The sequence below is a fragment of the Scyliorhinus torazame genome, chromosome 23 (genome assembly GCF_047496885.1).
Source record: "Scyliorhinus torazame isolate Kashiwa2021f chromosome 23, sScyTor2.1, whole genome shotgun sequence".
NCBI classification, from domain to species: domain Eukaryota; kingdom Metazoa; phylum Chordata; class Chondrichthyes; order Carcharhiniformes; family Scyliorhinidae; genus Scyliorhinus; species Scyliorhinus torazame.
The window spans coordinates 61,584,533-61,612,273 of record NC_092729.1 but is presented as its reverse complement, the minus strand read 5'-3'; the positions used below and the strand labels follow the sequence as shown (position 1 = coordinate 61,612,273).

Genomic DNA, 27,741 nt, shown 5'->3' with positions numbered 1-27,741 from the left:
CCGTGTAAAACATCTGCCCCGCACACCTTCTCTAAACATTTCCCCACGGACCTTAAACCGAAATTCCCTGGTGGTTGACGCCTTCACCCTGGGAAAGAGTACCTGTCCATCTGCTCTCTCCATGCCCCTCAAAATCTTGTAGTCCTCTATCAGGTCAGCCCTCTATTCCGTCTTTCTAATGAAAACAGTCCGAGTCTATTCAGCCTCTACACACAGCCTCTCCGGACCAGGCAACGTCCTGGTAAACCTCCTCTACACCCTCTCCAAATCCTCCACACCCTTCTGGTAGTGTGGCGGCCAGAATAAAACAAACAAAGAACAAAGAAATGTACAGCACAGGAACAGGTCCTTCGGCCCTCCAAGCCCGTGCCGACCATGCTGCCCGACTAAACTACAATCTTCTACACTTCCTGAGTCCGTATCCCTCTATTCCCATCCAATTCATGTATTTGTCAAGATGCCCCTTAAATGTCACTATCGTCCCTGCTTCCACCATCTCCTCCGGTAGCGAGTTCCAGGCACCCATTACCCTCTGTGTAAAAAACTTGCCTCGTACATGTACTCTAAACGTTGCCCCTCTCATCTTAAACCTATGCCCCCTCGTAATTGACCCCTCTACCCTGGGGGAAAGCCTCTGACTATCCACTCTGTCTATGCCCCTCATAATTTTGTAGACCTCTATCAGGTCGCCCCTCAGCCTCCATCGTTCCAGTGAGAACAAACCGAGTTTATTCAACCGCTCCTCATAGCTAACGCCCTCATCGCTATCCGCAATTTCACCAACCTTTGTGTCGTCTGCAAACTTACTAATCAGACCAGTTACATTTTCCTCCAAATCATTTATATATACTACAAACAGCAAATGTCCCAGCACTGATCCTTGCGGAACACCACTGATCACAGCCCTCCAATTAGAAAAGCATCCTTCCATTGCTACTCTCTGCCTTCTATGACCTAGCCAGTTCTGTATCCACCTTGCCACCTCACCCCTGATCCCGTGTGACTTCACCTGTTGTACTAGTCTTCCATGAGGGACTTTGTCAAAGGCCTTACTGAAGTTCATATAGACAACATCCACTGCCCTACCTGCATCAATCATCTTTGTGAACTCCATACCAGGCAACAATATGTAGACTCTATCAAGTTAGTGAGACACGACCTCAACTTCACAAAACCATGCTGCCTCTCACTAATAAGTCCATTTGCTTCCACATGGGAGTAGATCCTGTCTCGAAGAATTCTCTCCAGTAATTTCCCTACTACTGAAGTAAGGCTCACCGGCCTGTAGTTCCCTGGATTATCCTTGCTACCATTCTTAAACAGAGGAACAACATTGGCTATTCTCCAGTCCTCCGGGACATCACCTGAAGACAGTGATGATCCAAAGATTTCTGTCAAGGCCTCAGCAATTTCCTCTAGAGGCTCCTTCAGTATTCTGGGGTAGATCCCATCAGGCCCTGGGGACTTATCTACCTCAATAGTTTTTAAGACGCCCAAAACCGCGTCTTTTTGGATCTCAATGTGACCCAGGCTATCTGCACACCCTTCTCCAGACTCAACATCTGCCAATTCCTTCTCTTTGATTAATACATAGAACATAGAACGACACAGTGCAGTACAGGCCCTTCGGCCCACGATGTTGCACTGACATGGGAAGTCAAAAAACAAAAACCATCTAACCTACACTATGCCATTATCATCCATATGCTTATCCAATAAACTTTTAAATGCCCTCAATGTTGGCGAGTTCACTACTGTTGCAGGTAGGGCATTCCACGGCCTCACCACTCTTTGCGTAAAGAATCTACCTCTGACCTCTGCCCCATATCTATTACCCCTCAGTTTAAGGCTATGTCCCCTCGTGCTAGCCATTTCCATCCGCGGGAGAAGGCTCTCACTGTCCACCCTATCTAACCCTCTGATCATTTTGTATGCCTCTATTAAGTCTCCTCTTAACCTTCTTCTCTCTAACGAAAACAACCTCAAGTCCATCAGCCTTTCCTCATAAGATTTTCCCTCCATACCAGGCAATATTCGACCCCAGAAGGCAATGGAGGCCAAGTCACTGAACGAATTGAAGATAGAAACATATATATATATTTGATTTTAATGGCAGCAAGTGGAATGTGGAGGCAGCGGAATATGTCAGTGAAATCGAGAATCAGTCATGATCACATTGTATAGCGGAGCAGGCTCGAAGGTCCGAATGGCCTCCACCAGCTCCAAGTTTCCATCACCCTTCGTCTGTTCCTCACTTTCTGCCCCACTCGCCCCGTGTCTCCCTCTCTGCCCCTGTGTCTGTCTGTTTGTCTGTCTGTGTGCGCCTCTCTATCCGTGTCCCTCTCTCTGTCTCCCTCTGCCTCTCTATCTTTGTCCATCTTTCTGTATTCTTCTCTCTTTGTCACCCTCTCCATGTCCTGCTCTCCGTGTCCCTATCGCCATGACTCTCTCTCCGTGTATCTCTCTCCATGTATCTCTTTCCACGTGTTTCTCTCCGCGTCTTTCACTGACCCTCTCACTGTGTCGCTCTCTGTCTACATCTCGCTCTCTGTATTTCTCTCTGTATATATTCTTCTCTATATCTCCGTGCGTCTGTCTCTATGCGTCTGTGTGTGTGTGTGTCTCTATCTCCGTGTCTCTCACTCTCTCTTTCTCACTCTCCCTGTCTCTGAGTGTCCCCTCCCTCCCATCCTGTGTTTCTCTCCCTCTCACTCTGTATACCTGAAACTCCCGTGGAGTTTAACAGATGAGCAGTTTTTCCACAGAATCTGAGGAAAAAGTGCAAGGACTTTGATACAGTGTTTAACACAATTTGCGCAATATTTTTTAATGTTTCGTTCTTTGGAAAAATGTCTGTAAAAAGCTGCTGAAATCAATTTCTACTTCATATATTTCTGGAAATGTGAGTATGTTTTATATTTACAGGGATATGGTGTTGGGAATGTTTGAATGGAATGTTTTGTGCCAAAGTAAAGTGTAAATTCACTGACAGAAGATATTTACAGTAAGTGTCCCGAGATAGTGAATTGTTTCAGTGATATTGACGTCTCCGACACATCAGAAACACAAAGTAAATATTTTTGAAAAAGAGAGATAGCAGGAAATCCCTACAATTAAGTGTCAGATCTAATCACTTTCTGCCGCGCATTTGGTCCTACCTTCGAGCGGCAGAGTGGTTTGCACTGCTGCCTCACAGATCCAGGGACCGGGTTCAATTCCGGCCTCGGGTCACTGTCTGTGTGGAGTTTGAACTTCCTCCCAGTGTCTATATGGGTTTCCTCAGGGAACTGCGGTTTCCTCCCACAGTCCAAAGATGTGCAGGTTAGGCAGATTGGCCATGATCAATTATCCCTTAGTGTGCAGATATTGGGTATGGAGATAAAATGGAGGCGAGGGCATAAGTGGGGAGCACTTTCTAAGGGCCGGTGCAGAATTGATCGGCCAATTGGCCTGCTTCTGTACTGTAAATCCCATGATTCTCTCTGTTTCACTGCAGTGCTGCCGGAGGCCATTCGACCCATCGATTCCTTACAGGTCTCCGAAAGGGCACTCGCCCTCGGTCCAAGCTGCATCGTACCCCGTGGTCCTGCACATTTACCATGGCCAATCCACCTAACCTGCACATCGCTGGACTTTAGGAGGAAGCCGGAGCACCCGGAGGAAACCCACACAGAGACGGGGAGAAAGTCTCTGCACACAATCAGTCTCTAAGGTTTGGAATTCATCTGGGAGCATGGCATAGTGAGGCAAATGAATCCCTATCTGGAACCCACTCTTGGGTGTCTGTTATTCTGAATGAAAGATCATAAGGCATTGGAGCAAAATTAGGCCACTCGGCCCATCGAGACTGCTCTGCCATTCAATCATGGCTGATATTTTTCTCATCCCCAATCTCCTGCCTTCTCCCCATAACCCCTGATCCCCTTATTAATCAAGAACCTATCTATCTCCGTCTCAAAGACACTCAGTTATTCGACATCCACAGGCTTCTGCGGCCAAAAGTTCCACAGATTCACCACCCTCTGGCTGAAGAAATTCTTCCTCGGCTCTGTATGAAAGGGTCGTCCCTTTAGTCTGAGATTGTGTCCTCTGGTTCTCGATTTTCCTGCAAGTGGAAACATCCACTCCAAGTCCACTCTATCCAGGCCTCGCAGTACATGTGAGTTTCAATAAGATTCCCCCTCATCCTTCTGAACACCAATGAGTACAGACCCAGAGTCCTCAACCTTTCCTCATACGACCAACCTTTCATTCCAGGGATCTTTCTTGTGCACCTCCTCTGGACCCTTTGCAAGGCCAGCACATTCTTCCTCAGATACGGGGCCGAAAACTGCTCACAATAGTCTAAATGGGGTCTGACCAGAACCTTATACTGCCTCAGAAGTACATCTCTGGTCTTGCATTCTAGCCCTCTTGACATGAATTCTAACATCGCATTTCCCTTCTAACTGCCGTTTAACCTGCCCATTAACACATTAACAAATCAACCTGTCCTTTTACAGATCTTTGTATCATCTGCAAACGTAGAACAGTTCCTTCTTCCAGGCGGTTTGTTCTTTCACCTTTGTTTGTTTCCACCTTGTCACAGCGATTCTCCTTTGCTCATTCTGACCCCCCTCACCTCGCGGTTTATTAAATCTGATATTACCATAAGACACAGGCCCATCGAGACTGCTCCGCCATTTAATCATGGCTGATAATTTTCTCATCCCCATTCTCCTGCCTTCTCCCCATAACCCCTGATCCCCTTATTAATCTGTTCGTCTGTCGGACCATTCCGCACGCTACCACGCATCTCATGTCCGCTTTTCTTGCATCGTCACTTGTGCAGGCAATTGGACCTTGTTTCGCTGGGATAGGATCGATGACAAGCAGGAACAGACCAGAGCGAAGACAGCCAGGCCCATGTGAGAATTTATCTATGTCTGAAACACACTCAGTGAATTGGCCTCCACAGCCTTCTGCGGTAAAGAGTTCCACAGTTTCACCACCCTCTGGCTGAAGAAATGTCTCCTCATCTCTGTTTTAAAGGATCATCCCTTTAGTCTGACATTGTGCCTCTGCTTCTATCGTTTCCTACAAGTGGAAACATCCTCTCCACGTCTACTCGCTCCAGGCGTCGCAGTATACTGTAAGTTGCAATAAGATTCCCCCTCATCCTTCTGAACTCCAACGAGTACAGACCCAGAGTCCTCAACCGTTCCTCATATGAAAAGCTCTTCATAACCAGGTATCATTCTTGTGAAACTTCTCTGGATGCTATCCAAGGCCAGCACATCCTTGCTCAGATACGGGACGCAAAACTGCTCACCATATTCCAAATGGGGTCTGACGAGAGCTACGTACAAACTGAGAAATACATCCCTGGTCTTGACCTCCAGCCCACTCGACATGAATTTGCCTTCTTAACTGCCGACTGAACCTCCACATTAACCTTAATAGAATCGTGAACAGGGACTTTGATGGGTCGTCACCTGTGCAGGCAATTGGACCTTGTTTCGCTGGGATAGGGTCGGTGACAAGCAGGAACAGACCAGAGCGAAGACAGCCAGACCTGTGTGAGAATACACCACGGGCGGCTCCGTGTACTTTCAAAATTATACTGACCTGGCATTATGGATTCTCAAATTGGTCATTAAACGAAACGGGCCAGTCTCGTATCCGGTGCGGGCGCAAGGGAAGGACGTGAATATACATGTGGACCATCTGTGGAGCTCAATGGAACAGATACCGAGGACTATCCACGGATCCAGTGCCTGGCGTTGTCTCTCCCTCAGGAGCGATTGCCGGTGGCACCCAGCAATGCGACCGCACTTTGGGATTCTGCAATATGGGATTTGGACCACTTTGACCAGGAGTCGGACATTGACGTTTCTGCCCACAGACATCGCCGCAGGTTCAGGAGTGATCGCTGAAATAAAGGCTGACGAATCACCCAGAAACGACGCTTCCGAGTCCATTTTACCCCTTCGGGCCTGGAGCACTTGTCAAGTGTAGCAACGAATTTCGCGCCTTCTGTCGAAATTGACGAGGTGTTGGACGTGGGGGCGGGGGGTGTTGTTATCCTACAAGAGTTCCATAACTCTGTGACGTCTGGGTCCCTGTGGCGTTAACTGGATCACAGCGACCCAGCTGTTAGGGGGGGGGGGGATCTAATAACAGTTTCCTGGGACATCTGGAATATAAGTAACCCGGCCCATGTGGGCTGGGCGCGGGAGACCCATTGGGGAATGGGAGGGATGTATAGTAACCAAAATAAAACTGAACGTTTCTCCAGCCAAATAGGCTTCCGAGTGGTCGCTTGCCTGAGATTGCACAGATACTATCGATGGGAATGGCCTCACGGACGAAAGCGGCACCAGGCGAGGAATTCAGTAGTTGCAGGAGATTACTTGAAGGGGAAGAGATGGGAATTCCTGTGGCCACCATTGAGTCTACAACATGGCACGTTGAATTACAATTCCATAGCAATGCTCAAAGACACTGATTGTCAGACACCTCGATCTCATTTGTATGCAATGCCATCAACTGAAATATATATCATGAGGAACACATATTTTGTAACACTTAGGTGCTGACAATTCAGGTTCTTCAGTCCTTTCCTGGTAGCTTGACTCATGTTTACCGTTCTGCAGTTAGTAACATCCTGTGTTGTAAGATGTGTTACTGAACCAACAAACTGTGTACTTCCCTTATCTCCAGCCCAGTCACAAAGACAAGGAAGAAGGTGAACATCTATTTTGGCCTTTTTAAACATTGATACGAATCTCCTTGGGAAAAGGAAAATGTTTACTTTGTCAGTTCTGCTGTGGATCCGTGAGTATGGCTTCCTAGATTATTCCTGAATTAGCTGCATCGAGGAAAAGAGGTTCAACATGTAAATAACAAAGTGCTGAAATTGAGGAAATGGATGTGCAGTGTGCAGCCAGCTATATCAACACTTTACATATGGAGACTCAAATTTATATGATTTGCATTTTTGAAATCGAAGGAATTTGCAAAAAAAGGAAAAGCCGGAATGGAATGAGTTGTTTGCATTGGATTTGGATTCTGTTTATTGTCACGTGTACCGAGGTACAGTGAAAGGTATTTTCCTGCGAGCAGCTCAACAGATCATTAACTACATGAAAAGAAAAGGAAATAAAGGGAAATACATAGTAGGACAACACAAGGTACACAATGGAACTACATAACACCGGCATCGGGTGAAGCATACAGGGTGTGGTGTTAATGAGGTCAGTCCATAAAAGGGTCATTTAGGAGTCTGGTAACAGCGGGGAAGAAGCTGTTTTTGAGTCTGTTCGTGCGTGTTCTCAGACTTCTGTATCTCCTGTCCGATGGAAGAAGTTGGAAGAGTGAGTAAGTCAGGTGGGAGGGATCGTTGATTATGCTGCCCGCTTTCCCCACGCATCGGGAGGTGTACATGGTGTCACTGGATGGGAGGCAGGTTAGTGTGATGGACTGGGCGGTGTTCACGCTTCTCTGACGTTTCTTGCGGTCCTGGGCCGAGCAGTTGCCATACCAGGCTGTGATGCAGCCCGATAGGATGCTTTCTATGGTGCATCTGTAAATGTTGGTAAGAGTTAATGTGGACACGCCAAATGTCCTTAGTTTCCTGAGGAAGTGTAGGCGCAGTTGTGCTTTCTTGGTGGTAGCATCGACGTGGCAATACTAAGACAGGTTTTTGGTGATGTGTCCCCCTAGGAATTTGAATATTTGAGTTTGGGTATCTGAAAGTGGTAAACGGGAGGACGATGTGTCGCACGTCTGAAACCTCATCATACTTTATAAGAGGCGGGCTGAATGGATTAAATTGAGAATATAGATCTTGAGAATAGAAACGTAACATTCCAACAGAATAGGAGGCCATTTATCCCATCCAGTCTGCACCGACCCTCTGAAACTGCGCCCTACCTAAACCCAAACCCATTCCCCCGTCCTCTCCCTGTTATCTGCCCTGCACGTCCCTGAACACTAAGGGGTAATTCTACACTAGCCAATCCACCCAACCTGCACATTTTTCGACAATAAGGCACACTTTAGCTTGGCCATAGCACCTACCCTGCAAATCTTTGGACTGTGGGAGGAAACCGGAGCACCCGGAGGAAACCCACGCAGTCACGGGGAGAACGTACAGAGTCCACACAAACAGTGACCCGAGGCTGAAATTGAATCCGGGTGCCTGACAGTGTGAGGCAGCCATGCTAACCACTGTGCCACATGCCACCCCTGAAATGAAAATAGAAACAAAATATCTCAAGGATACATTTACAGTCCAGAAATGTGCAGACCGGGTCCTGCTAAATTTCCCCTTATTGTCCGAAGGTTAGTTCGGGTAATGGGGGCAGGGAGTAGGGATTGGGACTGAGGAGGTTGAATTCCAGAGATTGAATTGCAGATGAACCGAATGGCCTTCTGCAGCGCAGGGATTATTTGATTCTGCCGAACTCACTGCAAACTAGAAATGATGATAACAGAAAGTTTGGAGACGGAGTTAACATTGACGTCTGGAGACGATGAATTATATTCAGCTCAGATGAGGTCAGGCGTGAAAGACGATTAATAAAAACAGTGAGGATAAACTGTACTGTTCGATAGTACCTGTGACAGCATTCATTACCAAATGGAAATGGACAATGTTGAGCAAGAGGGACTGATATAGGAGGCAGGCGTTGCCACAGCATGTTGGGGCACGGTGTGGATCTAAATCCGTAGCTGGTGATTTGAGAGGATGGGACCTATGGGAAGTGTACGAACACAGACATGTCCAATTTGACACCAGGAGATAAAATTACTCAGTTGCTTCGAATGAACGAACACGTATTTTGGAAGAGAACAGGCAGGTGGGAGGGGACAAAGAGAGATGGACGGAGCAAGGAAGGTGGTAATGATCAGGGAGGCTAAGTGAGACAATTACCAAACAGAACATTAATTCTCCGAACTCATATATACTTTATGGCATGGTGGCACAGTGGTCTGCTTGGGTTTCCTCCGGGTGCTCGGGTTTCCTTCTACAGTCGGAAGATGTGAAGGTTTGGTGGATTGGCTATGCAAACTTGCCCCTTAACTTGCAGGTTAGGAAGGGTTATGGGGGTTGCGTGGGAATTATAGGGCGGTGGACTGGGCCTGGGAGGGTATTTGTAACGGTCGGTGTTAGTCGAGCTGGGCCGAAGTGCCTCCTCCTGCGCTGTCGCGATTCTATGGTTCTATATTAGGAGTTGTTTATATCTTCCATTCTCCGGATATGATTGAATTCAGCGAGAAATACAGTAATTTTGTAGTCTGTCTACAGATGCTTCCTGAACTGCAAAGTGTCTCTGCATCACCTACTTCTCTATTTTGTTTCCCGTCGTTACCGAGCAACTTGCTGTCCAAAATATTGGATCCCTCCAATTATTGTTCTCTGGGGAAGTTGTTCGCTCTGCATCTGAGGAGGTCAAAGGGCAATAAAAGTCACAAGCTGACTTTTTACCCAAATCGTTATACAGGGAGACAGAGGATATGGAAAAATAGGTCTTTGAGCCAATCGATCAGGAAGCAAAGGTATTGGTTAGATGATTTTATGTGTGTGAATGGGCAATGGTTTCCGCGAGAGTTCCATTTGGCACGTACGCGGGGCTACTGCTGTTTGCTGTTCATTTAGCAATTTTGTCTTTACTGTTGGGGGCATGATTAGGAAGCTCTAATCTTAAGTTCCCCAACATCCCTCATCACAATTTGCAAGAGCCGGTGCAGATTCGATGGGCCAATGGCCTCCTTCTGCATTGTAAATTCTATGATAATCTATGATAATTTCAGACTGCTCCTTATTCTGAGTCTGTGATTCTTGATTGTAGATTCAACAGCCATGGCAGGATGTGGGGCGTGTGGGGAAGGGATTATAAAATCTGTCCTGCCCTGTAATAGTTTTGTAAGTCCCAATTACATCTTTGCTTCGAAATAGTAGAGGTAACAGGCTCAGTTACCTCAATCGCTTCTCACTGGCGAGTTCCGCCATCCCTGGAATTAAAATGGTGTATGCTTTAAGGCACATCTGAAGTTCCTTAGGAACGGAGACAAACACTGTGCACAATACTCCCGATGCAGACTCAACACGTCTGCATCGCATTGCAGCAAGGCATCTTCATTCCTGTCCTCAAATCCTCGTAACTTAAAGGGCACAATGGCATTTTCGTTGCCAAATGCGGACTGCACCCACCAATGCCCCGTTGCCCTTCAGAAGGTGATGCTGTTCGTGAACCGGTACAGACACTGGGGGCAGGTGTTAGGTCCTTATTTGAAGGAAATGGATGTTGCCTGGCACTTGCTCTGCCTTTCTGTTCATTTCCTAACCAACTGCATACTTGCACACTTATTCATGTCATATCCCACCTGTCAGGAGCAAATAATGCGTGTCCTTGATATGTATGTTCCTGTCAGGCAGGGAGGAAATGGTCGAGTGAGGGATCCATGGTTTACAAAAGAGGTTGAATGTCTTGTCAAGAGGAAGAAGGACGTAAGGATGAGAAAACAAGGTTCAGTTAGTTCACTCGAGGGATACAAGATAGCTAGGAAGGAGCTCAAGAAAGGGCTTACGGGAGCTAGGAGGGGGCATGAGAAGTACTTGCCTCAGGACCAAGGTGATGTTAGGGCCGGTCACGGACAAAAGTGGGAACGTGTGCATGGAGTCTGAAGATACAGGAGAGGCCCTAAATGAATATTTTTCTTCAGTGTTCACAAAGGAGAGGGGCCATGTTGTTGAGGAGGATATTGCGATACAGGCAGCCAGGCTGGAGGACGTAGGTATTCGGAAGGAAGATGTGTCAGAAATGTTGAGAAGCCTGAGGATAGATAAGACCCCTGGGCCTGATGGGATATACCCTTGGATTCTTTGGAAGGCGAGGGATGAGATTGCAGAGCCTTTGGCTTTGATCGTTATGTCCTCACTGTCAGGAATAGTGAATTCCTCACTACAGGAATAGTGCCATGAGACTGGAGAGAGGCGACTGCTGTCTCCTCGTTCAAGAAAGGGAATAGGTATAACCCTGGGAATTATAGGCCGGTTAGTCTCACTTCGGTCATAGGTAAATTATTGGAAAGGGTTCTGAGAGATAGCGTTCAAGATCATTTGGAAAGATACAGCGTAATCCAGGATAGTCAGCATGGATTTGTGAGGGGTACGTCTTGCCTCACAAGTTTGATTGTATTCTTTGAGAAGGAAACTGTGTACATAGATGAAGGTAGAGCAGTTGACGTCGATGCTTGGATTTTTGTAAGGCGTTTGATAAGGTGCCCCATGGTCGGCTCATTCAGAAAGTAAGGAGGCATGGCATAGAGGGAAATTTGGCCGATTGGATCAGTAACTGGCTATCACATAGAAGACAGAGGGTGGTAGTAGACGGTACATTTTCATCCTGGAGCCCAGTCACCAGCTGTGTACCACAAGGATCAGTGCTGGGTATTCTGCGATTTATGATTTTTATCAATGAATTGGATGATGGAGTTGAAGGTTGGGTTAGTAAATTTGCTGATGACACCAAGATTAGTGGAGTAGTGGATAATGTCGAGGGCTGTTGTAGGCTGCAAAGAGACATTGCTCGGATGCAGAGATGTACTGAAAAGCGGCAGATCGAGTTTAACCCTGATATATATGAGATGATTTATTTTGGTAGGATAAATTTGAATGTGGATTACAGGGTTCACACAGGTTTCTGTAGAATGTAGAGGAGCAGAGAGATCTCGCAATTCATGTCCATAGATCTCTGAAAGTTGCCACCCAAGTGGATAGACCCGTGAAGAAAGCCTATAGTGTGTTAGCATTTATTAACGGGGGGATTGAGTTTTACAGCAGCGAGGTTATCCTGCAACTGTGCAAGACGTTGGTTAGACCACATTTGGAGTATTGTGTGCAATTCTGGTCACATCATTATAGGAAGGATGTGGAAGCAGTGGAAAGGGTGCAAAGGAGATTTACCAGGATGCTGCCGGGATTGGAGGGTAGGTCTTATGAGGAAAGGTTGAAGGTGCGAGGGTTTTTCTCATGGGAGAGAAGGAGGATGAGAGGTGACTTAATTGAGATGTATGAGGCGATGAGAGGGATACATAGAGTGGACGTTCTGCGACTTTGTCCTCGGTGGATTACAGCTGTTACAAGGGGGCATAACTTTCAGGTTCATGGTGGAAGATATAGGAGGAATTTCAGAGGTATCTTCTTTACTCAGAGTGTGGCTGGGGCTTGGAACGCATTCCCAGATATGGTAGTGGAGTCGGACACTTCAGGAGCTTTCAAGCGGTTATTGGATAGGCCTTTGGAGTGCACTAGAATGATTGGGAGTAGGTTGATTTGACCTTAGTTTCAGACTAGTTCGGCACAACATCGTGGACCGAAAACCCTGTACTGGGCTGTACAGTTCTATGTTCTATATTGAAAAACAATCCTAGCTATCGTGTTTATATCAGTAGCTAGCTTGCACATATATTTCATCTTCTCTCACCTTTTGCTTTTTTAGTTGTCCTCTGCTAGCTTTTAAAGGCTGACAATCCTCTGGCTTCTCACTAATCCTCGCCACTTTCTGTGCTTTTTCTTTCGCTTTTATTATGTCCCTGAATGCCTCGTCTGCCACCGGTGCCTCGCCCTCCCCTGAGCAGGTTTACTTCTCCTTGGAATGAATTTCTGTAGAGCCTCAACTCTGGCCAATTCCTCCCTCATGTCTTTGTCGTTACCCTTATTTGATTGGGAAATCGTTACATCTGATTGCAGCTTCTCCCTCTCAAACTCCACGGAAAATTATTTCATATGTGGTCACTTCTCCCTCAGGGTACCTTCGCCTTAACTTCCCTAATCAAGTTTGCCTCATTACACATCACCAAATCCAGAATTGGCTCTGTCACAAGTTGCTCCAAAAAAGCATGTTCTCGACATTCCACAAATTCCTTTTCTTGGGACCCATTACCAACATGATTTTCAAAATACACTCGCATATTGAAGTACCCCGTGATTCATATCATATTGCCTTTTCGATCTCCTGATTTACTTTCTGTCCCACATTCTGATCACTGCTAGGGGAACTGTACATAACTCCCATCAGGACCTTTTTACCTTTGTAATTCCTCAATCCCGCAGAGTTTCTATGCATTCTTATCCTACATCGCTTCTTGCTGTCGATTTATCTTCATTCCTTATGAACAATTCAACCATTTGCCCATCCACCTGTCCTTTCGATAGGATCCATATCCTTTAGATCCCAGCCTTGATCCCCTTGCAACCCCGTCTCTGTGATGCCCACAGCATCGTACCGGCCAATGTCAATGCGCGTGACAAGCTCATTTTCCTTGTTCCGTATGCTGCACGCATTTACGCACAACGCCCTCAATCCTGCATTGACCACCTCCCTTCTCACAGTTGTCACCTTTTTTGCTCTTCCTGAGGTTAACTTTCTGCCACTTTCTATAATCTCTGGTCTATTACGTGTTCGGGAAACTTAACTAAACTCTCCTGAGCCTCGGTTCATTTAACTAGTTGAAAGTCCGCATAATTAACCTGCCCTTCTACCCCCTCATATAACTTTGCTTTTCCAATTCTCCATGAAATTGAACCCCCCTTCCCCCACTATTAAGTTTAAACCCTATCTACAGCCCTAGTTATACGGTTCGCCAGGACTCTGGTCCCAGCATGATTCAGATGAAGACCGTCCCAACAGAACAGGTCCTCTCATCTCCAGTACTGCTGCCAATGTCCCATGAATTCAAATCCATTTCTTCCACACCAGCCTCTGAACCGCTTTCATATTCCATGACAAGAAATTAGCACACACAAGTAATTCCTTACTGGTTATCTATGTCCAATCGTGACTATCGATTAAGGGTACATCATGCACATTATATGAGCACAATTAACAGATAAGATGCATGCTTAATTAAGCAATAAAATCACAACAAAGGCACTCAGAGCATCTTGAATTTTTTGATATCCAATATCAGGGATGTAGCTATCAATCCTAATCCTTCCTGCTGTTCCATGGCTCTTCTTGAGGAATGGTTGGTATCCAACACCCCTTCCTATGCTTATCAGCAGGAGAGGATACAGAGGAGATGTACCAGGATGTTGCATGGTCTGGAGCGTGTCAGCTGTGAGGAGAGGTAGGGTCAACTCGGGTTGTTTTCACTGGAACGACAGAGGTTGAGGGGCAACCTGATAGAAATCTACAAAATTGCAAGTGGCATGGACAGAGTGGATAGTCATGCACTTTTTCTTTGGGTGGAAAAGTCAAGAACGAGGCAGCAGACGTTTAAGGTGTGAATAGGAAAGTTTAGAGTAGATGTGTGATCAAGGTTTTTTTCAGAGTGTGGTGAGTGCCTGGAACGCGGTGCCCGAGGAGGTGGTGAACGTTTAATAGGCATCTTGAAAAATAAACAAAAAGGATGGGGCTAGATGGCAAGGTACCTCTGAATTGCAGCAGGTTTTAGTTTAGATAGGCATCGTGATCGGCGCAGCATTGGAGGATCAAATGCACTGTTCCGGGGCATCAGGAACATATATGAGAAAACAACATGTTCTGTCTGGCAAATTAATCTGTTGGACTAGGGTCAAGGCAACTCCAGGGATGAGAAACAGGACAGAAATGGGTTCTGAGATTGTCTGTTTTTCGGAAAAAAGAGAGGGTGAGATCAAAGCGTTATTGATCTCAGCCTTCCTCTCGTGCGTTCCATTTATGGATGAAGCAATTGGCTGAAATAATTAGGACTATTCGTCGACCGACAGAATTGGCTTCCACTGCTGAGTGAATTTTCAATTCTAGTTTCAATTCCGAAATACTGAACTGGCTGGGAATATTATAGAAATCACAGAGTTCCTACAGTGCAGAAGGAAGTGCACCAGAATGATTGGCTCATCATGTCTGCACGACCCTCCGACATAGCATCCTCCCGAGGACCACACCATTTATCCGTAACACCACATAACATTTTGAACACCAAGGTGTAATTTAGCATGGCCAATCCTCCTAATCGCCACATCTTTAGACATGAAAGAAGAAGTTATCACGACCAACTCACTTAACATGCAAATCTATGGACACTGAGCGACAAATTTAACATGGCCAGTCCAGCAACCGTGCAGATCTTTTTGCCATCCGCATTGGCCAATCAACCTACGCCCCACATCTTTGGAAGTGGGTGGAACCCGGAGGATCAGAATAAAACCCACGCAGACACGGGGAGACCGTGCAAACTTGACCCAAACAGTCCATGTTTGGAATGGAACCTGAGTACGCAGCACTGTGCGGGATGTGTTATCTAAACGTGTTACAATCCGAAATCGTCTTATTTCGCTCGTAATCATATACGGAGCTGTTGCTCGTTCATGAGCAAGTAGCAAACGGAAGAATATCTGTCCCATGGTACAATGAGCGCTAATTGAAATGAAATTAAAATGACTTATTGTCACAAGTAGGCTTCAAATGAAGTTCCTGTGAAAAGACCGAGTCGCCACATACCGGCTCCTGTTCGGGGAGGCTGGTACGGGAATTGAACCGTGCTGCTGGCATACCTTGGTCTGCTTTCGAAGCCATTGATTTAGACCTGTGCTAAACAGCCCTTTAGAGGCAGATCTCATCAGGGATGGGACGAGTAAATATTATTCAGAGAAACATTTGAAGGGAGTGTCAGATACACCCACCCAGAAGCTTGCTGTACAATATGTTCATGCACCAAATTGGTGTTCGATTAGTCGTGTTTCCTTGTGTTTTACCTGACGACCACTCCGAACATCTACGCGTCTGTGGCGAATTCAAGTGGTCAATGAACTGTTCAACAGAGTAATCCCTCAATACTGAGTGCTATGCTACTGTCGACAATAGATAAAGGAAAATAAGGAGAATGCATTATCTTGGGGACCTCACCAGAGGCTCCGTCGATATGAACGATGATTGGATGAAGTATATTCGGTCAGCCAAGGCTTGCCACATGTTGCAGTAACACGTTCCAAAGCATGAGAGAGGGGAGGGAGGTGGATTGGGGGTCATTGTGGACTTTCTCCGTTTCTCTCAGTTAGTACCTCCACACACCTCTTTCAATGGACCCGGACCCACCCTGTTGTGAGGCAAGGAGAGAGAATAGCAACACAGTTGCCACCGGGCCCTATCTATCCTCGCAACCTGTTTCACTCGCGTTATGTCTCATCCACCTTTTCCTGCTCAACTTGAAAATCTGTGGATCACGAGGTGCACAACTTTCAAACCATTATGCCACCCGTTCTCCAGACAGAAATTTTACTTTTAAAACGTTATTCCTGAATGGCATCGCCCTTGCCAGAATGCCATGTCCCTCTCCGTTCCACCCCGCCTCACCCCAACACCCCCTGCCTCCATCACTCACTTCACCACACACCGTGCCTTCGCACACTACACTCTGCTTCCTCTCTACACCCTCTGCCTCCCCATACTTCAACTCATTCCAACACCCTCTGTCTCCCCTCAGCACACCCACCTTACTCAAAGCCCTCTTTCTCACACTACCTGCCTCCAATACCCTCTGCCTCCCCTCAGCACATCCACCATACTCCAACGCACTCTTTCTCACCCTACCTTACTCCAACGCTCTCTTTCGCACCCCACCTTACTCCAACACCCTTTGCCGTCCAACTCACCCCGCGTCACCCATTTACCCTCCGCTTCACCATCACACCCGAGCTCATTGCAATTCGCTGTGACTCCCCCACCTCACCCATACACGTTCTGCTTCCCCGTCACGCCTCCCCACCTCAATCCAAGACCCCGCCTCCGACACATATCCCTCACTACAGCACCCTTTGCCTCTCCCCACACCACACGCCACCACACCTGATTCCAGTACCCTGGACCTCCCCCACAGGACGCCTCACTCCAATAACCTCTGCCCTCCCTCACCGCACCTCCCTAGCCAGCATTCTATATTGTCTCTCTATCCATAAATGTATATTGTCTCTCGATCCATAACTTTATACTGTCTCGCTATCCATAACTTCATATTGTCTCTCTATCCATAACTCTATATTGTCTCTCTATCCATAGCATTATATTGTGTCTCTCTATCCATAACTTTATATTGCCTCTCTATCCATAACTTCATATTGTCTCTCTGTCCAGAACATTATATTGTCTCTCTATCCTTCACTTCATATTGTCTCTCTATCCATAACTTTATATTGTCTCTCTATCCATAACTTTATATTGTTTCTCTATCCATGACTCTATATTGTCTCTCTATCCATAACATTAAATTGTGTATCTCTATCCATAACTTTATATTGTTTCTCTATCCATACCTTCATATTGTCTCTCCGTCGAGAACTTTGTATTGTCTCTCTATTCATAACTTCATATTATCTCTCTATCCATTACTTTACATTGTCTCACTATCCATAACATTATATTGTTTCTCTATCCATAACTCTGCAGAACATAGAACATAGAACATAGAAAAATACAGTACAGAACAGGCCCTTATGCCGACTATGTTGCGCCGAACTTTTGTCCTAGATTAAGAACAAATTAATCTACACCCCATCACTCTACCGTAATCCATGTACCTACCCAATAGCCGCTTGAAGGTCCCTAATGTTTCCGACTCAACTACTTCCACAGGCAGTGCATTCCATGCCGCCACTACTCTCTGGGTAAAGAACCTGCCTCTGACATCCCCCCTCTATCTTCCACCATTCACCTTAAATTTATGTCCCTTGTAATGGTTTGTTCTACCCGGGGGAAAAGTCTCTGACAGTCTACTCTATCTATTCCCCTGATCAGTTCATAAACTTCTATCAAGTCGCCCCTCATCCTCTTCCGTTCTAATGAGAAAAGGCCGAGCACCCTCAACCTTTTCTCGTAAGACCTACTCTCCATTCCAGGCAACATCATGGCAAATCTCATTTACACCGTTTCCAAAGATTCCACATCCTTTCTAAAATGAGGCGAACAGAACTGCACACAGTACTCCAAATGTGGCCTTACCAAGGATTTGTACAGCTGCATCATCACCTCGCGGCTCTTAAATTCAATCACTCTGCTAATGAACGCCAGCCCACCATAGGCCTTCTTCACAGCTCTATCTACTTGAGTGGAAACTTTCAAAGATCTATGAACATAGATCCCAAGACCTCTCTGCGCCTCCACATTCCCAAGAACCCTACCGTTAACCCTGTATTCCGCATTCTATATTGTCTCTCTATCCATAACTCTGTATTATATATCCATTCATCACACCCATGTTGCCTATCTGTTGATAACTGTATATTTTATTCTCCGGTATCAGAGACTTGTTCGAATTGGAATATGTTCAGGAACGTTTTATTCAATTTCATTATTTTTCCCGTAATTGTGTAACTCTGCTTTTTACAGTTGAAGTCGGTGAGCTGGTCGGGGATGTCGAAGCAGGTGAGTAACACGAGCATAAAAGGAATTGATTTTCAATCTTGTGGATCTGGTTTACACAGAATGTCTGATGCGGACTTTACTCTGCACCTTTGTTCTCTTATGTTTCTACTTCTCCCAACCAATCACCTTTAATTTTTGGAATGACAATCACGGCTTCTCAAAAGTTTGTCAATTGTATTCGGCACAATTCCCACCAGTCACCGTGTGGGGGCTGTGAGGTTTAACATTACAGCAGTTACACTGGCACACTCTGTTCTCTGAATCTTCAAAGAACCATTCCGCATGTGGGTACAATTGATTTTAAAATGCACGTTTATTCCGGCGCACTAGATTTATTGGAACATTAAACAGCGAACCTGCTAAATATCGACTTCTATGTTATTTCATTGAGGAATCGCATCTCGCTACTGTGATTGTGGAAGTCGGTTAATGCGATCTGCAGACATTAGTTTCTGCACATACATTGTTTTAAATGCGTTTTGTTTTTATTCCAGATCGTTTACGGAAACCAGTCGTGACTGTGGATCCAGCTTTTCGGAAGTTTATTACCGGAGAGAAAATAACTTTGAGTTGCCGGTGCGACTGTCCTGCCACACGGATCGAATATTTTCACAATGGGCAAGATGTTGATCATAAGGACTTTAAGAAAATGCAATGCAAGACATATTTAGATCATTCCTTCTCTGTAGGCAGGGCAGGAAAGTATATTTGCCGATGTCAGACTTGGGAGAAGAACGGATGGATACATTCAGATGAGAGCGATCCCGTTCAGATACACATTGGAGGTATGATACCAAACCTGAGTCCGCCTGTGTCATTACATCAACTGCCGATTGCTCTGAAAGTATCAGATCGGTTTCCCCCAAAGCGAATATCAATGGGATTCACTTTGGCCTTTGGACATTGGTCTGCCAAGCTAGCCACTTCAAATACTTTTGTTATATTTTTCCAGGCTAATGTCGGTCTCTTGTCGGCCAACAAGGAAGTAAACGTTCACATTCCTCATCAAATGCTCGTTTTTAAAATTGAATAATCAGTATTATTTCTCGGGGGAACAATACTCCATCTGCCTAATTGTTCTGCATTGCATTACAAGCAGCGAGAAGCAGTGTCAGCAGATTGCCAGGATCTGTCCCGTTCAGCACTCTCGGCTAACTGCTGAGGTGCGCACCTCCTGCTGGCAATGAAATTCGCAGCGGAGTGTTTGAAGTAATGTGTTCCGTTGAACGCAGAATCGGTTCCTACGGATTAAATTGAAGAATGGGTTTCCTCCGGGTGCTCCGGTTTCCTCCCACAGTCCAAAGATGTGCAGGTTAGGTGCATTGGCCATGCTAAATTGCCCTTAGTGTCCACAAAGGTTAGGTGGGGTTCCTGGGTTCAGTGGACAAGGCGGAGTTGTGAGGTTAGGTAGTGTGCTCTTTACAAGGGGCGGTGCAGACTCTCTGGATCGAATGGCGTCCTTCAGCACTGTAAAATCTACGATTCTCTGAAACCATAAAAACCTTGACAACACGTTTTTAGATCGTTGCCAAATGTATAAGTTTACACCAGTTATACCTCTGCTGGAAAGGTTTTCCACATTTCCCTGTCTGAAAATTTTAACTTAAACTATGTTGTGGTGAATTAGAGGCACGGTTGAAAACAAAACGAACTTTAAAATTGCTGGAGTGGATACAAAAAGGGTGATCTCAAAATCGACTGACAAGCGATTGGCAGCGGATGGGAGAGGTCACTCTGCGTCGGGTAATCCGTTCCGCCGGTTGGTCAATAGGGTTTCCCATTGAAGGGCAAACCCACGCCGTCGGGAAACCCCGGTGCTGCAGGCAAAACGAAGCATCTTGCCGGTGGGGAATACAGCCCAATGTTCTCCGGTTCCTATCTGATTTTCTAGTTGACTGTTCGGGTAGTTGAGGGGAGGAGTTCGGAGCATCCGAATGAAACCTACGCAGACACGGGAGAAAGTGCAAACACCACACAGTCAGTGACCCAAAGTCTGTAATTGAACACGGATCCCATGAGCTAAGAGGCAGCGCTGACCCACTGTGCCAACTAGTGTGCCGCCATGGCGACCCCAATTGTCTAACAGTTCTTTATCATTATATCATATCATACCTCTTCCGAAAGCCTTGTCCTGTTTTACCGTTCTGAGTCAGTTCAAAGGCGAACGAGATGAGGGAATAGGATAGTTCAGGGGTCGGTGATCCAAAATAATGCAACTGTTGCAGCACAGCAGATTACAACGTCAACCCAAATATATTTGTCTCGGCCACACCTTATCAAAGACATGGCACAACTTGGGGTCCATGATTCCAGCAAACCCAAATGCTACTTTCGTAAATTCTAAAATGTACAGTTATCAATATCATTATGATTGATTTACTTGTTACCAGCGCTGCCGCTAATTCTGCCTCAGTATATTTGCATGAAGTAGAGTGGGATGTTGAAGGGATTCCTTCAATAAATACCGTCATTGATTCGACGACAAATATTATATTGGGCACATGGATTTGTCACAATGGCAAAATCGTGTTCCAACTACCTCCACCAGTACACACATTTTTCCATCGACCATATTCTTTCCAAGAGATTTCAAAACGGTTATTTGTGAAGGTCCAAAGGTTTCCAAAAGATTTCCAATAGGTTATCTATGAAGGCCTTGGCTTCTCAAACTTGCCTGAGCTGTGATCATCCTCAGGTGAAATCACCACCATTCAACACTCACATTCAAAGAGGTAACAGCCGATGGTCATCGGGACTGTGGCGACGTGGCCACCTTCTTTGCCTTATTGTTTCTGAACTCCAGTGGTACGCAATAGGGTGCTTACCAGCAGGCACGTTCCATTCCATTGTTTTTATTATTTGACAACATGTCGATCACAAAAGTTAGGAGAATACAGGTGTTGTGTCTGACGTTTACAGGGAACTTATTAACTTTCCGTCAGATGTATCCCAATGAGCAATGACGATTCGCAAAGTGTGCATCCTCCGTGGTTAACTAAGGAAGCAAAGGTGAACATCAAAATGAAATATAGACTGTAGAATTCATCATCAATTCGTGTGTTTTGTTGTTTGCTGCACAGAAGGCGGCCATTGGCCGCATCGTGTCTGCCCCGGCTCCCGATGGAACTACCCAACTTGTCCCATTCTCCATCCCTATTTCTGCGGCACTCTGAATTAATCCTTTTCAATATGTATCCAGCTCTCTTTTGATACCTCCGATGGAATCCACATCCACCACTCTTCCAGGCAGCGCATTCCAAACCCAACAATTCCCTGAGTAAAAACATTTCTGCTCATTTCACTCCGAGCCCTCTTGATGACCATCTTGAAATTGTGATCCCCTCGTCGCTGACATACCATCTACTGGAAACAGAATATCCCTCTTCACTCTGACAAAATGTTCAGAATATTGAACACATCAGTTAGGTCACCTCTTAATCAACTCGGATCCAAGGAGAACAATTCCGATTTCTCTACTCTTTCCTTGTATCTAAAATTCCTCATTCCTGCTATCATTCTAGGAACCCTCATCTGAACTCTCTCCAGGGCTTTAACATCCTTCCTGAAATAAGGTGCCCTAAACAGAGTCCCAAATGTGGTCTGACCAAAGATTTGTAGGGGTGTCGCACCTCCTGGCGTGTATCTCAATGACTCGCTTTGTATACTAGGGATCCTCTTCTTAACAACTGTTTCAACTTGCCTGGCCACCTTCAGAGAATTATGCACGTGACCCCCATGGTCCACGTGCTCCTGGAGTCTCCTCAATGCTCAGCCATTGAACCGAGATTGCCTCCCCAAGTTTCTTCTATCAAAATGCATGACCTCACATTTCACTGCATTGAGTTTCATCTACCAGGTGACTGCCCATTTGGGGCACGTTAGAACCTGGGACCAATTTGGGGAACAGCAAATATTTACTGGACCGATCAGATACAGGGGCGAAAACGGCGACCTATAGACAACAAGACTACGATATAAAAATGAACCGTAAAAATGTATTTAAGGATTGACATAAGTAAAAGTAAAAACGTGGTTCATGGCAGTCTAGTTTATGGTCAGGTCCGCGGCGAAGATTTGATGCAGGAGGATACGAATCTCATCAACTGTCCATAAAACTTACTAATGGATGCACGGTAGCACAAGTGGATAGCACTGTGGCTTCACAGCGCCAGGGCCCCAGGTTCGATTCCCCTCTGGCTCACTGTCTGCGCTGAGTCTGCACGTTCTTCCCATGTCTGCGTGGGTTTCCTCCGGGTGCTCTGGTTTCCTACCACAGTCCAAAGATGTGCAGGTTAAGTGGATTGGCAATGATAGATTGCCCTTAATGATCATAAAGGTTAGGAGGGGTTATTGGGTTGCAGGGATAGGGCGGAAGAGGGCTTAAATGGGTCGATGCAGACTCGATGCGCCGAATGGCCTCCTTCTGCACTGTGTGCTCTATGTTATATGTTCTATGTTCTAATGTTGAGTTGGAAATCTTCTCCAGCCTGCGTTCTCGTCTATCATGAGATATTAATGGACTCTTCGGCCAGTTTTCCACCAAAGGGGAAGGTTGGGCATGAAATTATTTTGTTTGATTCATCTCTCCATTCGATTCTTTCAGTGAAAACACTAATCTTGGGGTGTCTGCCAAATTTTCGCGTGCGCGGTCGGCACGAACAAAGAATGAGATAACATCCGGGGCATTAAGAATGGGACTACAGTGTGCGTCTGGTAGGCGGGAGCGAGTTCAACAAGCCTCAAACATTGTCCAGGAACGGTTTTAGGGAGTGTCACTGCAGGGCTGGTGTTTCTTCCTGCTGCTCCTTGTGAAGAGAATCCGTTCTTTTATTTAAGTGTAACTTCTATTTAACTCTAAAATGTGTTTCTCGCTTCTTTCGGGTCTTAGTGACCTTATTGCCGTATGGGAGATAGTAACGCTTTCATCAGTCTTAAGCAGTGTCGCTAATTGCCACGTAAAACAACTTAATTAACTTGGGATTTCTGGGTGTGAAATGTAAATACGCTCTCTGTTCATACGTGATATGCCCGTTCTTAACCCTCGCATTGCATTGACGTGTGATTCTTGGGAACAAACACTGTAAACATACCGGATCCGGTGGGAGCTGCATAGCCTGGATTGCTTTATAGACCCTCTTAATCACATTTTGATTTGATGTTCCGAAATTCAGCGCATCATCGTTTTGACTAAAATCAAACGCTATTTGTTGTGCATCTGAACATCTTGTCTCTGCTTTGTTACAGACAAAGTTTCGCCGCCAACCATCAGCAAACGCCGATCAAACAGTGACACTGTCCTTATTTCCTGCGAAGGTGACATTCGGTTTGCCGGCGGAATATTTTACTTGCACAGAATTCCCAGCGAACAACATGTACAAACTCTCGAAGTGAGCGATGGTCAGAAAAAGCTGACATTTGCTATAAATGTCACGGATCTGGATTCTTTAGGAAATTATAGTTGCCGTTACCAAACATTTGTTTTGGGACATTGGAAGCTGTCCCTGTTCAGCAAATCTGTGGAGGTTACCGAGAAAGGTAAGGATCAACAACCAAGCGGTATCTTTTTGTATCTCAATACTTTATTCGTTGTCGGCATTCTGTTAACAGAAGATAATAGAAGTTAACAGAATGTTCCCATTAATTTGGACATATATGAGATACTTATTGTATGAAGAGGCTGATTGTAGAAACATATATATAGACAAAGTCAAAGATGCAAGACGATACTTTGAAAGCCACTGATCTTCGGGAAAGTGTTCTTCAGGACGCGCGACAACGCAGAATCGCCGAGCAGAAACTTATAGCCAAGTTCCGCACACATGAGTGCGGCCTCAACCGGGGCCTTGGATTCATGTCGCATTACATTCACACCCCACCATCTGGGCTGGGCTTGCGAAATCCTACCAACAGTCCTGGCTTGAGACAATTCACAACTCTTTAAGCTGTGATTATCCCTCTCGCAACGTCTGAACCTGTAAAGACATAATTACCTGCCAAAACTCGCATTCAATATAGCATCTTGCACCATTGACTTTGTCTATATATGAGTCCGTGGAAGTCACCTCTTCATTCACCTGGTGAAGAAGCTGCGCTCTGAAAGCCAGTGTTTGAAACAAACCTGTTGGACTTTAACCTGGTGTTGTAAGACTTCGTACTGTGCTCACCCCAGTCCAACGCCGGCATCTCCACATCTTAATAATCAAGTAACCTAGCTATCGCTGTCTCAAAGCCACTCGGTGAGTTGACCTCCACAGCGTTCTGTGACAATGAGTTGTAAAGTTTTACCACGCGCTAGCTGAATAAATTCACAGAGACATGAACGATATGAGCAGGAGGAAGCCATTCGGCGTTCGAGCCTGCTCCGCCATTCGTCACGATCATGCTGATCATCAAACTCAATAGTCTGATCCTGCTTTCTCCCCAGAGCCTTTGATGCCATTCGCCTCAAGTGCCATATCTTGCCGCGTATGGAATATTTTAAATGTATTATCCTCAACTACTCCCTGTAGTAATGAATTCCACAGGCTCACTGCTGTTTGTGTTTAGCAATGTCTCCTCAATTCTGTCCTAAATGATCTTCTCTCAATCCTAAGACTGTGACCCTGGTTCTGGAAACACCCAACATGGGCAACTTCCATCAGCATCTACCCTATCTAGTCCTGTTTGAATTTTATAAGTCTCTGTAAGATCACCCCTCATTCTTCTGAACTCCAGCGAGAACAATTCCAACCTGGTCATTCTCTCCTCAAACATTAGTCCCGCCAACCTAGGAATCAGTCTGGCAAAGCTTCGCTGCACTCCCTCGAGAGCAAGAACATCCTTCTGCAGAGCAGGGGAACAAAAATGCACAAAATATTCTAGTTGTGACGTCACCAAGGCCCTGTATAATTGCAGCAACACATCCCTGTTCCCGTGCTCGAAACCTGTCATTTCAAGCCAACATGCAATTTGGATTATTTGACGTCTGCTGCACCAGCATGCTTTTCAGCGACTGGTGCACAAGGACACCCAATTCCCGCAGCATAATCCCCTCCTCCATCCCCGTAGACCAATCTAACAACCGTTCAGGTCGTAATCTGCCTTTTTGTTTTCCGACCAAAGTGAATAACTTCACATTTATCCAAATTAAACTGGTAGATCCTCCACATTTATGGTTTAACGGATAGTTCCTTCATTCTGATGCTTGCCCTCGGGTTCTAGTCGCTCCGAATAGTGGAAACATCCTCTACACGTCCACTCTATCCAGGCCTCTCAGTAAGCTGTAAGCCTCAATGAGATACCCCCACAACCTTCCAAATTCAGTGGAGTAAAGCCTCAAAATCCTCAGCCGTTCTTCGTATGACAAAACCTTCATTCCGCCTTCTTGTGAAGCTCCTCTGTACCTTTACCAAGGACAACACATCCTTCTTCAGGTTCCGAGCCCATAACTGCTCATAATATTCCAAATAGGGTATGGGCACACCCGGACAGAGCTTCAGCCGTACATTTCTGCTGTTGTATTCCAGCCCTCTCTACATGAATGTTGGCATTATATTTGCCATCCTAACTGCGATATAAATCCATGTTATGTCGTGCATTAGGTATGAGGAGAGGTTGGAAACATCTGTTTCGTTCTCACTGGAATGACGGAGGTTGAGGGGCGATCTGATAGAAGTCGACAAGACTTTGAGGGGCATGGGCAGAGTGATTAGTCGGAAGATTTTCTTCCCAGGGTGGAAGAGTCAATTACTAGGGTGCATAGGATTAGGTGTGAGGGGCAACGTTTAAGGAGATGTGCGAGGGAAACTTTTTACATTGAGAGTGGTGGAAGCCAGGAACCCGCTGCCCGAGGACGTAGTCGAAGCAGGAACGATAGTGACAGTAAAGGCCATCTCGACAAATACAAGTATAGGATGGGAATAGAGGGATATAGTCCCCGGAACGGGAGGGACATTTAGTTCAGACGGGCAGCATGGTCGAAGGGCCAAAGGGCCTGTTCGTGTGCTGTTATTTTCCTTGTTCTTTATTCTTGTTCTTTGTTAAATTTAAGAGAATCCTGAACTGGGACTCCATATGCGGCCAATGCAAAGCCCTGTTTGCAAAATGAACAAGCCCGTTGCAAAGGATATCAAGTATGATGGATTAGAAATGCGGCTATGTAGTTGGCAGAAATGTTTGTGTGTATGTGGGGGTGGGGGGGGGGGGCGGCTTGAGTTGGTATTAGATTGGCCCCTTGTTTTTTTTTATCGCTGACCACAACAGAACTGAGCTAGGACGTGCTTACAGCGATCGTCCTTCACACACAGTGTTCCGAATCCGTTCAATTGAGACAATATATATATGGCCGCATACCATTTCTACGTTTATAAGTAGGTAATGAGTTTCTGGTTGATATTTTGCATGATGTACCAATAGTTCGTATGGTTTTTCAACAAATGTGCTGTAAACAGTTGTATCGAACATCAGTCTGTGGTGTATGTTTGTTTATCACAAGCCATTGGATTTAAGGTTAGGCAGCCAAACCATGCGAAGGTATGTTTGGTGGGAAGATGCCTCAGGCATCTGTATCAACCTGCCATTATTTGATTGAACTGAATTAGAAATAAAATTCATCAGTTGATGGCGAAGGATAAACATTTGCTAATAACACTGCAAAAATTGACTGAGAAACGAGTTTATGTAATTGGCAGGGAATGGTGAGTAGTGATATTTGTAGCTCTGGGAAGGCTTTTATTGGAAATACATTTGGCCACCTTCAGAGGGCACAGCAGTTAACGGCTGCCATTGAAATCAGGAGAACAAATTGCCTATCAAGGGTGACATCTTGCAATCGCTTTTTACATAATGATACATGAACCGAAAAACTCTATCGTGGCGGAGGTATCGAAAGATGCATGCATTATCATAATGGTCTCTGCCAGAAGTGTTGACATTCCCTCCCCCTGCCCCCGAAAAATTCTTACACTGATTTCCCATTTTATCACTTATTAGTTGAACAGAAGAACATGTCGTTGGCCATTGGCCCAGTGTGTGCTGCCTTCATCATCGTTTTGCTGATTGCGGCGCTCATTGCTGGCGTCATCATCAAGCGTCGTGAGTACATTTGCAAAACAGTTCTATATATTGAACCATAGAATCGCTATAGTCAGGATAGCTCTGGACACTAAAGCGCGAATTTAGCATGGTCAAGCAACCTCACCAACAGACCTTTGGAAACTAAGGGGACACATTTAACCTGCACATCGTTGAACAGCAAGAGGAAAACTAGCATGATCAATCCACCTAATCACCACATCTTTGGACAATGAGCAACATTTAAAAAAATATAACCCACCTAACCGGCACATCTTTCGACACTAAAGGACATTTTTTT

The 27,741-nt window shown here is 45.6% G+C and overlaps 1 protein-coding gene across 1 annotated transcript; it reads left to right on the top strand.

The window, feature by feature from the left end:
• Positions 1-6,764: 6,764 nt before the first annotated feature.
• LOC140399661 (uncharacterized) lies at positions 6,765-27,363 on the top strand. Its single transcript, XM_072489205.1, has 6 exons — positions 6,765-6,816; positions 18,354-18,389; positions 18,884-19,174; positions 23,634-23,924; positions 26,419-26,500; positions 27,360-27,363. The coding sequence occupies exons 1-6, from the start codon at positions 6,786-6,788 to the stop codon at positions 27,361-27,363; spliced, it is 735 nt and encodes a 244-aa protein (XP_072345306.1). The 5' UTR covers positions 6,765-6,785.
• The last annotated feature ends 378 nt before the right edge of the window (positions 27,364-27,741 follow it).